The 17,656-nt window shown below is 37.2% G+C and overlaps 1 protein-coding gene across 1 annotated transcript; it reads left to right on the forward strand.

The window, feature by feature from the left end:
• The first annotated feature begins 3,700 nt into the window (after positions 1-3,700).
• On the forward strand, positions 3,701-4,633 carry LOC114079350 (olfactory receptor 8B3-like). The gene has a single exon (XM_027920589.2). The coding sequence runs from the start codon at positions 3,701-3,703 to the stop codon at positions 4,631-4,633; it is 933 nt and encodes a 310-aa protein (XP_027776390.2).
• The last annotated feature ends 13,023 nt before the right edge of the window (positions 4,634-17,656 follow it).

Consider the following 17,656-nt stretch of genomic DNA (forward strand, 5'->3'; position numbering starts at 1 on the left):
ATTTCATTGAAGAGAGTGTGCATTCCTTTGGTTTGAAACTCTGTGCTTTCCTCTATTCCAATAACTTTTAGATTTGGTCTTTATATGCTATCCCATAATTCTTGGATATTCTGTTCATGATTTCTTACTATCTTCTCTGTGTTATCAACATAATTTTCCAGACTCTATACTTTATCTTCAGTATCTGATGTTCTTTCTTCCAAGTGATCTAGTCTGTTGGTTATGCTTTGTATTGAGGTTTTTATTTGGTTTATTTTATCCTTCATTTCAAAATTTTCTGACTTTTTTTTTGCAGAATCTCTGTCTCTTTCATGAAGTAATCTTTTGCTGCCTGTATTTGCTCTCTCATCTCCTTCTTGGAGTGATCAAATTTTGCCTATATTTGCTCACTTAGGTCATTCTTTAATTCACAGATCAGTTTAGTTATGAATCTTCTGAACTCTTTCGCTGACATTTCATTAACTTCACTGTCCATGGGTTTTTAAATTTAGTTTTAAATTTGTTTGGGGCACTTTCCTTTCTTTTTTTTTTTTTTTTTTCATTTTGTCTATATGTCTTTCTTTCTTGCAGTGTGGATCCTGGACCTGGTTCATTGCAAGCTGCTGAGAGCAGATCTGGTCTGGGCCTGATCCCCTGTGGTATTCTGCTAGTCAAAAGGAGTGGTCCCCTGCTGGAGGCTGTGCTCTGATGGGTGTCTGCCTGTGGCAGAACGGACCAGGGCCTACTATGAGCCTGGATCCCATGCATACAGGTGTGGGCAGATCTGGGCTAGGCCTACACTCCTGCTGTAGTCTGCTAGTTGGAAGGGGCAGTCCAGTGCTAGAGGCTGGGCTTTGGTGGGGGTGTCTACTGGTGATGGGAAAGACTTGGGCCTACTGTGAGCTTGGGTCCCGCGCAGGCTGGTGTGAGCAGATCTGGGCTGCTGAGCCTGCCCTCCCTTGGTAGTCTGATTGTCGAAAGCGTCCTCCTGTGCTAGAGGCTGTGATCTGGCAGGTCTCTGCAGGTGGTGGAATGGAAGGGGCCTAGTGTGAGGTATGATATTCTTGCAATGCCCAACTGTAGGCTAATGTAAGTATTCTGAGCACATTAGGCAGGTGTTATGCCAAACTAGGATGTTTGGCAGGTATGCGTACAAGCCAGTATTTTTGACGTAGGATATTCTAAATTTATGAGAAATTTATCTAGATGTAGCCCTTTAATTATTCAAGAAGGATCTGTATCCACAGTTTCCATTTGACTACTTTTAGATGCAGCATTTTATTTTACCCATTTTTTAACCTAATTATCATAATAATCTAAACAAAGAGATTCGGTTTTTACCATCCTAAACAAAAATGAAACTGTGGCACAAATAAGTCACTTTTCCAAAGTATGACATTTAGGAAGTACAGGGATAGGATTCAAACACAGACACTCTAATTGTTTAGCAAGGGACTTTTCATGAGCAATTTGAATTGCTGGCCTCATTTCTGAACTGTCACATTTAAGAACTCAGCAGAATACTCTGGTAGTAATTCCCAGTAAGTGGTCTGGGGGTGTAGTTGAGTGGTACAGTGCTGGAGAAGCATGTGTGAGGCCCTGGGTTCAATCCCTGGTAAACCTGCACCCATACACCCACAACGAAGACAAAAAGAAAAGAAATTTTCATTAGGCATTGAAAGCTTAAAATTTTAGTAGCAATTTAACACAATAACATTTATTTTGCAGCTATTTCTGGAGAGATAACCCTGAAGTAAACTCCTACAATCCTTGAAAACTTTCTGAAACTTCTTAAAAAAAGGTAAGGTAGCCTGGGGGTAGATTCCGCAGAATATTTACATTGAAGATGTGGGAACAAACAGAGCAAGAACCCAAAGAATAGATTTCTCTTGAGAGATCAAGGTGCTGGGAAGATGGAAATTTTAATTTGGCTCTACCATGGGATATGTTCAGTACTTAAGGAGAAGGAAAAACCCAAGTAAAACATTGAGTCCCTAAGGAACCAAAGGAGTATCATTATTTAATTCCCTCACTTCCTATTTATACCTAAAATTTGTTCCCTAAGAAGAAAGTAAGCTTCTATCCTTCTTATAGTCAGAGCACAGTCTCATTGAGTGCCAGATATAATAATAAGGAGGGTGTTTATTTTTCTCTGATGCTTCGCAGGACCTAGAATTATTATTATAAATTATGACTAGCAGTTCAGAATGATTTCCAGGGAATATGAGAAATTCAGTCTAATACCACCCTTCCAAGACCAGAGGGATAAGTAACAATGATGAGGAAGCACCAAGGTTTTCTCTCCTGTGGAAAATGAGTGGTTTTGTGTGTGTGTGTGTATGTGTGTGTGTGTGTGTGTGTTGGGGTCATCATACTGGGGACTGAGCTTAGGGGCACTCAACCACTGAGCCACATGCCCATCCCTATTTTATATTTATTTAGAGACAGGACTCTCTGAATTGTTTAGTGCCACTCTTTTTGCTGAGGCTGGTTTGAACTTGTGATCCTCCTACCTCAGCCTGGGATTTCAGGAGTGCACCACCACGCCTGGCCTGTTTTGGAAAGTAAGTTTTTAAGTGTATGTATATTAATGTTTTTATTTTCATTTAACCCTTTGGGATATCATTAACATATAAAATTGCATCTCTATGGTATACAACTTGATATTTTGACATACATACACATTATGAAATAACTCCAACAGCGATCACCTCTACCCTTTGTGTGTGTTTTGTGCATGTGTATCCATATAGTGAGAACATAATTTTAAATGCCATTCTGTTAGTAAATATCACATATACAATGCATTATTATTAACTGTTATTAACATGTTGTGCATTAGATTTCCGAAGCTCAATCATTTTGTTATATATTATATTTTCCCTCTCCTTGGCCTCTGGCCACCAGTGTTCTATATGAATACAATTATTTATATTTCCCATTCAGATGAAATCATGCACTGTTTCTCTTTCAGTGTTTTTTTATTTTTAGCAGAATGTTCTCACATTTTGTGATGAAGACCAGGGATCTAAGACATATCATTTTCTTTCCATTTTGTGCAATCCTAAGACTCAAGTGACAGTGGTAGAGGTAACTCTTTGAAAAGGAAACAGAGAATTTCAGAGAATTAATAGACACCAAAGTTGTGCATTAATCATTAATTTCCTTCTCTGTAGACTGATATCTCATTCTTCTAGATTAATGGTCTTTTGTGTGACATGGGGCAATAACTTAATCATTCCTAGACTCATGTTTTGTTTTAGATTAGGAAGAACATTCATGATTGCAAACCCACTAGTGTGTAATCTGCACTGAAGGTCAGCACCAGGTTGCTAAGATATTTGCCTCCAAATTTACTAGTGATAGGAGGCTCAAGAAAAGGGGGAAGTAAGAGATAAGAGGACAATTTACTCTGATTCAGCTTTCTTCTTTTTTATTCCTGGGTTTTTCTGACAGTCATGTTTGTGTATGCTTGCACCAATCTTACTAATGTAGGCTAAGTGTGTGATGTTCTGAATTTAGTTTTAAGATTCTAATAAGAATTTTATATTAGTATACTGGCAACACAAAAGGCAGGTTATGTGGATTCAGGTTGATTAGTTTCAGATATTTCTGGTGCAAACCTCACTGGTGGGAGAAGATGTTCTTGGGAGAGTTGGGTTGTCTTTTAATGTAACTCTTTTATTTTTCTCCTTGTGTCCACAGATTCTTTTGGAAAAGAATGGCTCCTGAAAATACCTCTTTTGTGACAGAGTTTATACTGGTGGGATTAACAGATTGGCCTATTCTCCAAGTCCCCCTGTTCATCCTATTTCTAATAATATATATGGTCACTGTGTTGGGAAATCTGGGTTTGATAACTCTAATTGGTCTGAACTCACATCTTCACATCCCCATGTACTTTTTCCTCTTTAACTTGTCCTTTGTAGACTTCTCTTACTCTTCTGTGTTTACACCCAAAATGCTGGTGAATTTCATTTCAAAGAAGAATGTTATCTCCTACAGAGGTTGTATGACCCAGCTTTTCTTTTATTGTTTTTTTATAATTTCTGAGTGCTATGTGCTGACATCAATGGCCTATGATCGCTACATGGCCATCTGCAATCCACTTTTGTACAACATAGCCATGTCCCCTAAGGTATGCTCCAACCTTATGCTTGGTTCATACTTGATGGCACTTTCTGGTGCCATGGCCCACACTGGATGCATGCTGAGACTGACCTTCTGTGATGCAAACATCATAAACCACTATTTCTGCGATGCCCTCCCTTTGCTCCAGCTGTCCTACACCAGCACCTATGCCAATGAGCTGGTTATATTTATTGTGGTGGGCATCAACATCATTGTGCCCAGTCTCACCATCTTTATCACTTACGGTTTCATCCTCTATAGCACACTCCAAATAAGCTCCACTAAGGGCAGGTCCAAAGCCTTCAGCACCTGCAGTTCCCACATAATTGCTGTTTCTCTGTTCTTTGGATCATGTGCATTTATGTATCTGAAACCATCCTCTGCTGGGTCAATGAATGAGAATAAAGTCTCTTCAGTCTTTTATACCAATGTGGTTCCCATGGTGAACCCTTTGATCTACAGCTTGAGGAACAAAGATGTTAAAGTGGCCTTGAGAAAAATCCTGAGCAGGAAAATGTTTTGATCAGAAACAGCACCACCCTATGTGCAGTTCCAACACAGACAGATTCTCTGTGTTTACTTGAAATGTTTTTAGTGACATCTTTCTTATATTTCTTTTTTACCATTGGGGAGGGAAATTTGAAATGCGTTTCTCAATGTTTTGTAGTAGGTTTTCTTTGTTCCCTCACCATTTATAGTTTCTTGTCGCAGGCCGGCTGGCTGCAAAATAACCGGGGGGTGACGAATAACTTGTGTACGTTGATACAGCAGGAGTAGGAGCCGTTTATTGCAGGACAGGAGCAGTATTTATGCATTCCACACAGCTTATCTAATTAGCATAAACTAGATACAGCAGTCAACCAATCAGGAATCTCCACACTTAATGGCTTGCTTTTGTTACTTCTCAATCCACTCCCTCTGGCATTTTGCCAGGCACCATCCAGACTTGTTTACGAACTTTAACATTCCCCTGGCAAAATGCCAGGTGTTATTTTGACTTGTTTACAGACTCTAACAGTTTCTCCTTTCACCATTTTTGCCTCTTTAAGAATAACATTAAGAACTTTTTTTTAAATTGCCATATGCAGTCCACTTTTGTACAACACAGACATGTCCCATAAATTGTGCTATGAAGAATAGACTTTATTCTAAGAAATGGTGAATGGTTCTGCACATGACTAAATAATGCAATGCCACATTGATATTATGCCACTGGGCTGGAGAATTCTTGTTTGCTACTTTGATGAAGCAACAATTCTGTAATCTTTCTACTCTAGGTTTTAATCTTCCTGTGGAGATATATATATATCATTTGCAACCACAGTGTAGCTGTAAACACTATGCATTAAACACCTTTATAAGAGATGTTATATTTTCCTTGTATGGTTTAACAAACACATATTATATTATCAATATATATATTTATTTTAGAGTTAGAATACTGAAGTTCAAAGAGGATGATGATTTGCTTAAAGTCCTACAGCAACTTAAAGATAAAGCCTAGAATAAAATCTTAGCAACATGATTTCAAGTTTATTGTTCTTTTTAAAATATTTCTGTGATGCCCTCCCTTTGCTCCCTTTGCTTTTCTATTTTATTTTCTTAGTTTTATTTCACTAAACATGAGATATGAGAAAGCTGACTGTGCTTTGTTCTAGGATGAGACAGGTTTTTGTATTATTACTACTATTATTACTGTTGTTACTTTTGTTTAGAAGATCAATTTCATGGTTCTTTTAGTTGGGAAGAGGAGTCTTTGGGGGGGCCAGTGTAGATGTAAGATGATTAGTTGAAGTCAGGAACAGACTTTTAATTTTTCTTTTTTGAAATAAATTAAAAATTTTAGTGTCTTTTAATTGAGAGAATAGGAAGAAATTAGAACTACAATATCAGGACCCAAAGAGACAATATGACCATGAAATAAGAGATCTATGCATGGAACATGATCAATGAAAGTTTAAACATCAGTTAAGTTTGCATTTGTAACCTGTTCGGTAATTATTCTCTACTTTTAATAAAGCCTTGGTAAAACTTCTGAACCATAATCACCTTATGTTAATAGTATTTGGGGAAATGAAAATCACTGTATATTTGTGGGTTGTCAGGAAGGGAGTACAACTTCAGGATACAAAATAGTGAATTGTAATTGAAATTCAAGTAAGGAAGAAGGAATTTAGAAAGTAAAATAACAGGAAATGAAAGCTACTGCTTTCTCTTTTCCAGAAGACCCTAGAAACATGATGATAATAGGATTCTCATGGATAGGACACAGGTTTATATCATTTGACTTTGAAGAATTTAGTCCCAGAAGCCAGTAGTACCTTGAAACAACTAAAGCACTTGTGTTTATGTTGACTTTCATAGACTCTTCCTGTATGGAATTTAAGGTATGAAAACCCTATATTCTAGCTGGTAGAGCCATAGAATTCAGAAGGTCCATTTGGTGAATAAAACAAATGTGACAGTGTCTTTTTGAGGGTAGGACAATGGATAATTTTCCTTTTGAGTAAACAGGCAAAGAGATGACAATGCTGAAAATTCTTAACCTGATATAAAAATTCATTATTTTCTAAGATAACTGTAATAAAATATATTATTTTCTCATTTTTCTACTCTCTATTCACTGTTTATGTATTGAAATGTATCATAAGTTGTTGACTTTGTTTTAGATGGACCACATTGCTAAAATTGTTTTAAAATATAAACACATTTTTACTTTATTACTTTTTTGATGTACAAAATTACAAAAATATTTTGTATGGAATGTTTTCTATTTTTATTATAAATTATAATGATAGTATTAGTAAAATTTTTTTAGATTTTGTCACAAGAATGACAATGGAGTAGTAATTCTCCAATACTCTGCAAATTGTAGCTCATTATTACATCATATTGTCATTTTTCCTTTCCTTTTTTTAATTGGTGTACATTAGTTACAAAGAACAATGACTTTCATTGTGGCATATTCGTGCTTGCATATAACATAGTTTGATCAGTTTTACTCCACACTACTTCCATTTGCCATCCCTTCCTCTCTCTCCCTGACTTCCTTCCTCTGTTCTCAGAGTCTCTGTTGTACTTTCATGATGTCCTTTTTTTTACCTTTTAGTTTCCACATATGAGAATAAAACTTCTCTTTCTGAGTCTCACATATTATGCTTAACCTGCTTCTGTTAGCTCCATAAATTTCCTGCAAAATATAATTTTATTTTTTATGGCTGAATAGAACTCCCTTGTGTATATATTCTGTCTCTTCTTTATCTATTCTTCTGTTGAGGAACTCCTAGCCTGATTCCATAACTATTGTGAATTGTGTGTTGTGATAAATGTGAGTATACTTGTGTCTCTGAAGTATACTGATTTAATTCTTTCAGATAAAAAATGAAGAGTGATAGAGGTGGATTATATGACAGTTCTATTTTTAGGTTTTGTTGAACCTCCACACTGATTTCCATTATGCCTTTGTTACAGAGGCAGAGCCTGCAGCAACACTGAGATAACCATGGTGATCCTTGGTTACCAGTTCTTGCAATTATGCCAAAAAAAAAAATCAGACATGTTGTTCAAATAGTCATGGGCTAAAATGGAAAAAAATGGACACTGTTAATAGAGAAAGCATGACCTTTAAGAGGAGAAGTATGGTATGCCTCTTGCTCTATGGTTATATTGGAGGTACCAGGGAAGTTTCCAGAGAGCACTGCCCAGGTCCACCTCTTGATTTTCAACTGTCAACAGGACTGCATCAGACTTCCAGTTCCTCACTATGCATGGTAAAGTACAGGTTCCTTTGGCTCATGCTGACTGTTTCTAATTGGAACTTGTTCTTACAGATTTTATGATTAGGGATAATTAATAAGTGAAAATTGATGAATGGGAGGTATTACATCCAACAAATGGAAACATCTGACCTCAACAACTTCTGCTAGTAGACTGTGAATTTACAGAAGACTATTGTGGAACATGGAATGGACACTCATCCCCTTCTCCTGATGTTTCCTTCCATGTGGAGGACATTAGTGCCATCACCTGGCTGTGCTCTTCTCCCTACATGACTGGGGATAACTTTCCCTTCTCCTTTTTCTTGAATAATGGTGGCTGCCTATGGGAAGCAAGTTCTCTCCCACTATAGGGACTGGTGAGCCTGTTGAACAGATCAAAAATTGTTAATCACATCGTAGGAAACATTAGAAAATCCATTTTTATGTTTGTGCCTTCATCACAAAATTCATGTATTAAAGTGTGACATTTTGTCTCTGATTTATCTTATTTCTCACTGTATAAGGACTCAGAAGAGTCTGATATTCTGTATTATGTTGTTCATGACTATTAGAGATTGAAAAAATGTTTAAAATAATTCTAGCTACAAAAGAAGGTAATGAGACTAATGATATTAAAACACCATAAAATGACATAAAGATTTTAATTAGAAGTAAATAGAATGTCTAGAAGGTAATGTGTAATCATTGATATTAAAAAGTAAATAGATAAAGTACATTGACAGAGTTGTAGAGATAATAGATAGAAAATTGATCTGAGTAAATTATAAAATGTTCAGCAAAGATGAAATGAGACAATAAGGTGCTGAGAGCCACAGCCGAGTTGGAATTGCCCCTGGCATTTTGCCAATAGTATTGGTTGACAGACGAGGCATTACTATCCGCCTCGGCCACTACTTTGGAGTTCTTATGCTACTTTGGAGTTCTCATGGGGATTTCTGGGGATTCCCAGAGAGTTTCCATTGGTTGGGGAAGTGCAGGAAGAGGGATTTTCGGAGGAGATATTTCTGGTGGCTGGTTCCTGGACTAGCCGCGTGGGGTTCAGGATAGGGGAGCGTGTGGAGTGTGCTGTTGGAGTTCAGAAATAAAGTTTGTTCCTGCTTCAGTGGCTCATGATTTGTGCCCAGCCAGACTGTGGCATTTGGCGGCCTGTGCGGGGGAACACCTGAAGCTCGGGGGTAAGTGAAATTGCTCGCCCCTAAGGGAAGGCGAGAGAATGGGTGACCATTTCAAAAAACAATGTGTTCTTGTTTTGATTTGTTTTGTTTTGTTTTCGAGCTGCCTATCCCACAGGAGTAAAAGGACCTCTTCCCCAAGGAACAGTAGGCTTATTGTTAGGATGCAGTTCTTCTACTCTAAAAGGACTTATGATAAGTCCTGGGGTATTTGATCCCCATTATGAAGGTGAAATAAAAATTATAGCTAGTTCTCCAAGGGTATATCAGTAATTTCAGCAGGAGATAGAATAGCACAGTTATTAATAATACCCAGCCTACATGATAAATTTTCCAGTAGTAGTATAGAAAGAGGTTCCAGGGAATTAGGCTCCACAGGTGTAGATTGGACTATTCTGTCTTTGTATTTAGATTCTCGCCCAATGCTAAAACTAAATATTCAAGGACATGAATTTAATGGGCTACTGGATATAGATGCAGACCTTAGCATCACATCTCGTCAAGAATGGCCAAAACATTGGCTGTTACGACAAGCTACTCAAACGCTTTGAGGCCTAGGAGTGGCAACTAATCCCCATAGAAGTGCAATGGTATTAGATTGGAAGGATCCTGAAGGATGTGAAGGAACTATACAGCCATATGTATTGGATCATCTTCCTATAAATTTATGGGGACGAGATGTCCTAGTCAATTAGGTTTGACATTAACAAATAACATCAAGCCAAATGCACCCACTATTAGGGCTAGACAAGTTTTCAGGAAAGAAAAAAAGATTAGGAGAACAAGAACAAGGTATAGCAGCACCAATTCAAATAGATCAAGGAATAAATAGACATGGATTGGGTTTTCAGAAGGGGTCACTGAGGCAATAAAAATTACTTGGAAATCAGAAAGAGCAGTATGGGTTCCTCAGTGGCCCCTGACTAAAGAAAAGATACAAGCAGCCCATGACCTGGTCATACAACAATTAGCGGAGGGACATATACAACCTTCCATATCTCCCCATAATACTCCTATTTTTTTAAAGAGAGAGTGAGAGAGAGAGCGGTAGAATTTTTAATATTTATTTTTTAGTTTTCGGCGGACACAACATCTTTGTTTGTATGTGGTGCTGAGATTGAACCCAGGCTGCACGCATGCCAGGCGAGCCCACTACCGCTTGACCCACATCCCTAGTCCCATGATACTCCCATTTTTGTCATTAAAAAGAAATCTGGTAAATGGAGATTATTGCAAGTTTTAAGAGCCATTAACAATGAGATGGTTATTATGGGACCTGCTCAATTGAGGATTCCTCAATTATCTGCTTTGCCAAAAACCTGGTATGTTTTAGCTATAGATATTAAAGATTGTTTTTTTTTTTTCAATTCCAATTCATCCTGAGGATAGTCCATGTTTTGCATTTACTATCCCTGCACTGAATCATGAAGGTCCAGATCAGAGATATGAATGGAAAGTACTCCCTCAAGGGATGGCTAACAGCCCAACTATGTGTCAAATTTATGTTAACAAAGCAATCCAGCCACTTAGAAATCAAAATCCTGAACTACAAATATTTCACTTATATGGATGATGTATTATTAGCACATAAAGATAAAAACACATTGCTAGAATGTTATGCCACACTTACAAATTTATTAAAAAATTATAATCTAGAGATAGCAATAGGTAAAGTACAATTAAATTTTCCAATTAATTATTTAGGAGTTCTATTATCCTCAACCATGGTCTGTCCACCCAAAATTCAAATACGAGTAGGTCAACTCAAATCACTTAACGACTTTCAAAAGTTATTAGGAGACATAAATTGGATAAGGCCTTATCTAGGCATACCAACAGGAGAGTTGGGACCTTTATTTGATATCCTAAAAGGTCCATCAGATCCAAATTCACCCCGCATGTTAACGCCTGAAGCAAGAAAGGCATTAAAAATCATTGAAACATATATGGAAAATATGCATTTGGATAGAATTGATATAAGTTTGCTTTTATTATTTATCGTACTACCAACAAAAAAATATTCCTACAGGAGTAGTTTGGCAAGAAGGTCCATTATTGTGGATACATTTATCTTATTCTCCTAATACTATTCTTACTAGGTATCCTGAGGCTGTAGGACAATTAATACTCAAAGGAATAAAAGCAGCAAAGGGAGTGTTTGGAATTTCTCCCAATAAAATTATTGCTCTATATACTATGGATCAAATTGATGAGTTAGCTAATGAGTTAAATACTTGGGCAATAATTGTGTGTAAATCTAATGTTTCAGTTGATAACCACTTACCATCTAATCCTTTATTGTCTTTTTGTTCTTCGCATCCTGTAGTTTTTCCAAAAATGACAAGAAAAACACCTATCATGAATGCTCCAAATGTATTCACTGATGGGTCAAATAATGGTACAGCAGCAGTAGTTACCCCTGATCAAACTTTTACATTTTTAGTACCCAAACAATCAGCTCAAAAGGTAGAGCTTAATGCAGTATTACAAGCTTTTGTGATGTTTAAAGATTCTGTATTTAATTTATTTTCTGATAGTACATAGTTAATGCTATAGTATCCCTTGAAGACGCTGGTAGGATTTCTCCTTCCTCTACTGTTTTCTCTTTGTTTTCCACTATACAAAGTCTAATCTGGGACAGAAAAGATCCATTCTTTATAGGACATATCAGAGCACATACAGGATTGCCTGGAGCCCTTACTTTGGGCAATGATTTAGCAGATAAAACTACACATGACATACATATTTTCTCTACACTAGAAGCTACAAATTTTCATAAAAGGTTCCATGTCAATGCCAATACTTTACAAAAGCATTTTAAAATAACTAAGGAACAAGCTAGACAAATAATAAAACAATGTCAAAATTGTGTGACCTTTTTACCACAAGTTAATCTTGGAGTCAATCGTAGAGGACTGATACCTAACCATATTTGGCAGATGGACGTCACACACTTGCCAGAATTTGGAAAATTAAAATATTTGCATGTTACAGTTGATACTGCTTCCAGATTTTTGATGGGCTCCCTTCATGCCGGAGAAAAATCTAAAGATATTGTAGCTCATTGCTTACAAAATTTTGCCGCTGTGGGCGTTCCAAAACAGTTAAAAACAGATAATGCCCCTGGCTATACCTCTACCTCTTTTAAACAGTTTTGCTCATCATTTGGCATTATTCACATAACAGGAATTCCATACAATCCACAGGGACAAGGCATAGTTGAAAGAGCTCATCAAACTATTAAAATGTACTTATTAAAGCAAAAAGAGGGAATTGGGAAGGGGTATATATCCCCCAAAGATAAACTTAAAATAACCATTTTTACTCTAAACTTTTTAAATTTGGATTCATCAGGGCTTAGTTCTGTGGAAAGGCATATGTATCCAAAAAATGTACACAAGCCCGAGGTATTTTGGAAGGATATTCTAACAGGATATTGGAAATGTCCTGACCCAGTGATTGTCTGGAGTTGGGGTTCTATTTGTGTGTTTCCACAGGGAGAACAGCAGCCGATTTGGATTCCAGAGAGACTAACCAAAGGGATTTCTACAGACCAAAAAGAAGATGATTTGACTCAAATCCATAACAGCGGATATCCAGAGCTCCAGCTTGGCTATTCTTACATCTGCGAAAATGATTCTCCCACACCTGGAGGGTAATGAATAATGAACACCATTAAGGCCTATTTCAAATGTAAAAAACCTTGAGGCTTGCTTGTGGGAATACCTTCAGTCCCATATGCAAGTTATAGGAAAAAGGATGGGATATCCAAATAAGAGTCAAACCCAGGTGGTAACCAGGATGCTATTTCAATATCTATTTTATTATTGTCTTTTCCCACATCATGAAGTTCTATTTTATTTTTTGAGCTCATACAGACCTAGGTTAATGTTTTTCTGATCAGTTCTATTTTTTGACTGTAGAGTTTTTCAACATTGCAATGGAGATTTCACCTGTGTAAAGCTACAAAGCCTTTACTATTGTCTTATGTGTTGTATGTTATGTGTGCACACTTCTGTTTTGTGTTGTATGTCTGTATGTGTGTATGTCCATATATATGAGAAGAGCTCATGAAAAAATGGATCCAAATATTTTTTTTTATTCACATGATTTAAATGGTTTAATTTAAATTGGGTAAACAGCTGTTGAGGATTGTTTTAACATGTGAACAAAAAAGGAGGTTAACAGATCTGTTTGTTTACTTTCACCTTTCCTTTTCATTATATTTAATAATTCTGTTCAGGATAATGTAAATTTTCAGAAAATTGTTTTCTTAGTGCCTGATGAAATGTTACATAATTTTTTTTTTTTTAGCCATCATTGCCAGAATTCCTATCTTCATCCTAGTGCCGGTGAAGACAAAGATAAAACCAAACTACAGCTTCTACGATAGCTATTACAACAAACTGTATAAACTGATGCATCAGTGAATAATAATTCAACAAGTGATGCTCAATCAAGGAGTCGATTTACTTTGGGAGGAAATGGACATATTGATGAATTCCTCTGCTTTGAACTGCTTGCAGAACTTTCCTGGACTATGTATCACTTGTATGCATTGTGAACTATCTGTTGGTGCAGTGAATTATGGTAGTGCTGGCGTATCTTTGCAGATGGTGTCATCGGTGGTACAATTTTTCCCAAAAGGGCCGTCATTTGGCTTGTTGTTGTGGCATTTTGCATCCTCCTCCCTTCTGCTAGTGATGGTCTAAAATTTGGGGGCCAACAGAGGTGAGGCAAAGAACCTCACCCCCCACTGGCACCAAGGCCAAATTTGGGGCCAACAGTTGTGAGGCAAAGAACCTCACCCCCCCACACTGGTGCAAAGGCCAAATTTGGGGGCCAACAGAGGTGAGGCAAAGAACCTCACACCCCCCCCCCCACTGGTGCATAGGCCTATCCACAAGTATGGCTGTATGCTGGATCGGTAGTCAGTGACGGGTAAGGACCATATGTAGTATTGGACAACCTAAGACAGGCATGGTCCCTAAGCCACACTGCTTGTTGTTTAATTAAACAGAAGGGGGGGATGTTGAGGGCCACAGCCAAGTTGGGATGACGCATGGCATTTTTACCAGAAGTAGTGGTTGTGAGTTGACACCAATGAGCCATTAAGATGATGACTTTTGAGTTCTCGCGGAGTTCACGTTGAGTTCTGGTTGAGCTCTCCTGGGGATTCCTGAAGAGTTCGCGTTGGTTGGTGAAGTTCTGGTGGTGGTGGTGAGAGTTCCGGTTGGTGTGTGGTGTGTTCCTGGAGGAGCCGCGTGGGTGGTGTTTGGTAGAGTTCCCGGGGAGTGTGCTGGTGGAGTTTGGAAATAAAGTTTGTTACTGCTTGAGTGGCTCGTGATTTGTGCCCAGCCAGACTGCGGCACTTACCGGCCAGGTTTTTATCACCTCTCAATCAGGGGGTCTGGGTAGGCTTATTGGGGGTATCCCGGACGAGCCACCATATGTTATGCTTGAATTCGGACCCCTAAAAGACCACCAGAGACCAAGATCAATGTAAACAGCAAAAAGATGTTTATTGCAAGCTAGCTCCGTCCTCTGCGTGCACACACAGCAACTGGTGACGCTGAGAGGTCCTGAGCCAGGGTTTGCAGCAGGTTTATACATTCTTTGGAGAAGGCAGGGACCCCCACATACATTATAGCATCTCTTAGCAAATCATAACACACTGCGGGAAAATCAAATAACAACTTTAAAACATGATTAACACATTCACTGGCAGGAAAAGTTGGGTAGGGGTGATTGGTTACTACAAGAGGGAGATTCATTTGAACTGATTGGTTTAAGCCAAGAGGGGTGTTCGTGCTGAACTACATGGTTTCCCAACAAGTTATCAACCACCAAAAACTACTGGGAGGGTCATCTGGCATCCCAGGTATTTCCCTGTCTCATGCTGATTGGTGGCTGCTAGGGGGTTGCTATGGAACCCCACCTAGCCTGACTGAGTCAGGGACACCTGGTGCAGCTGATCTCTCCTGTTATTTGTAGATAAACAACTTAGAAGGGTGGGAATGTGCCTAGGAGTGCTCTATGGGTCTTTCCAAGGACAAAGGTCATGTCCCTTCCTTGGACAGGCTTTGCTCTGAGGCAGAGGCTGTTTTTTCAACAAGCCTTGAACAATTCACAAAGCCTTATAGTTAAACTTCCTGATTATAAGACCCTATATAATAAACTCATGGGGCTAGCTCTGGGTCTCTGTGACTCTATCAGAGTGCAGAGTCATACCTGGCCCCAACTTTGCTTAAAAATGTCTCTGTGTTTTCTTTGTCTCTGTGTTTTCTTCATCTCCTGATGCCCCTATTGGAGATGTTTTGTTGATTCTGCATGGGTCACAGCACTGGAGATACACTGCAGTTACTGCAAACTCTCAAAAGGCAAATTTTGTCCATAAAATGTATAAGGAAATCCAGCTGGGAAATCTCATCATAGTAACAGTAGTAAAATCAGTCTGCATTGTAGTTGTGGCTGTTGCCTGGCAACGGGCAAGGTGATGCATTCTGAGGAAGGAATGTATTTTCACCTGGCAAGGAATGACATTAACAAATGTGCTCATTTATCAAACTAGTTGTTATGCACCCTTGATATATGTTGGTTTCATTGAATGTAAATAATCTGAAAAAAAGTACAATAATGAAAATTGATTTCCTAATTTAACAACTGAACAAAAATCAATAAATTAGAAAAAAATTAAAAATATAAAATTAATTATTAAATTAATAAATTAGAAATAAAACAGACATAATTTAAAAATCAAAATCCTGAATTTTAAAAAAAATCAACCAAAAGGCAAATCTTTAAGTAAATTAAAATAAAAGATAATACAGCAATGTACAAGATATGAAACAAATAATACAAATAAGCCAGTGAAACAGAAATGTAAACTAGGAGAAATTAGTTTGAGATCTTTGTGGAGATAAGCCTTAAAATTTAGTTAAAAAAGTTTCCTAGGAAAATATGGTTTACTAAGGTTATACCCACCAGCAATTGGAAGATTTAACAGATTAATTTCCATTAAGGATGCAAGTTAAGATTCTATCCCAAAGAAAAACACAGGCCCAGAGGGTTTCAATTGACAATTCCACAATAAGTTCAAAGACAAAATTGGCCCAAAGCCTAAAACAGAGTAAAATATCCCAAAGAATAAAAAATAAGTACAATCTTCCAAATTCCTTTTAATTAGAAAGTATAGCAGGAATCATTATAGACCTATAACATTCAGAATATCAAAGCAAAAACATTAAATACAGTATTAAAAGATTAAACAAAAACATTAAATACAGTATTAGCAAACTGAATCTAGTACTTGAATAAGAAGATAGTGGACCTTGACCATGTGGGATTTATCATAGGAATGGACAATGTTTTGACATTAGGATTCTATAATCCTATTATAAATCAAAGGATAAATGAAAAATATATAATATGATTAAAAACCCATTGACCAACTCAAATTTTAATTACTTATTTTAAAAACACTGTATAAAAGAGAAAACAGATGTTTACTTTATAAATATAATGGAATATACCATGATTCAACAAATAATATATCACTGAGGAAAACATTGAGTTATTCCTACTAAAACACAGAAAAGAAAGAAATGTGTCAATGCAATAGACGTGAGAAACCACGTAGAAGCATAAAAATTAGGAGAAAAGAAAAGAGTTACCTTTAGTTTCAGATGATATAAGAAAATACCTCAAAATTCTTGGAGATTCAGTGATAAAACTAAGAATTCAGTCATGCAATAAAAAATTAACCTTCAGAATTAAAAAAATGTAACTACTTACAGCATATAAACCTCCTTTACAATAACAACAAAAAGTTAAACTACATGCTATTATTTTTAATACAAAATGGAAAAAAAAACTCTATGAGGATGTAGCAGGAAATGAGGGTCAGGATACCAAGATCTGGAAGCAACACCTTATTAGTGCTACCGTGGCCCAGAGGGATAATTCCCAAAGTCTAAGACCTAAGTGCAGCAGGTGTTTTACTTTTATACAAAAGCAATTTTGGGGTACATCAAGGCAAGGGAATTCCTGCAATTCCATTGGAGAGTGCATTCAACATTCCTTATATGAGTACAAGCTTGTCAACAGCCTAGTGACTTTTAGCTCATACAGGAATTGTTCTGTCCCAGCTATTTTGTTTCCTGTTTCTGCTGCTGCTATGAAGTTGTTACAGGTACTTGTTAACTGCTGCAAGCCCCTATGCTTAAATGTCAGTAAGTAGAGCTGCTGTGTGCCAATGTGTGAAATCACAGCCTGTCAGCTCTTAAACTGCTGAAGTTTCCGTTCTATTCTACCACAAGGAAACATTTAAGTCATTCTGAAAGATACAAAAGTAGATTTAAACAAATTAAATGATACTTATTGTTTTTGGATAGAACAACTCAACATTCAATAACATTAATTCTTGAATTAATTTAAAAATTTAACACAACTCCAATAAAAATACCCAAAAGATCCTTTTGTGTTTCTAGGAAAGTTCTTCAATTTTACTGAAGTGTCAGTATATGTAAATTAATTGGTACAGGTCAAGTACATGAAACCACACATATATAAAATGTACAGCTTGATTAGCTTTAA

Source organism: Marmota flaviventris, chromosome 9 (genome assembly GCF_047511675.1).
Source record: "Marmota flaviventris isolate mMarFla1 chromosome 9, mMarFla1.hap1, whole genome shotgun sequence".
Lineage (NCBI taxonomy): Eukaryota > Metazoa > Chordata > Mammalia > Rodentia > Sciuridae > Marmota > Marmota flaviventris.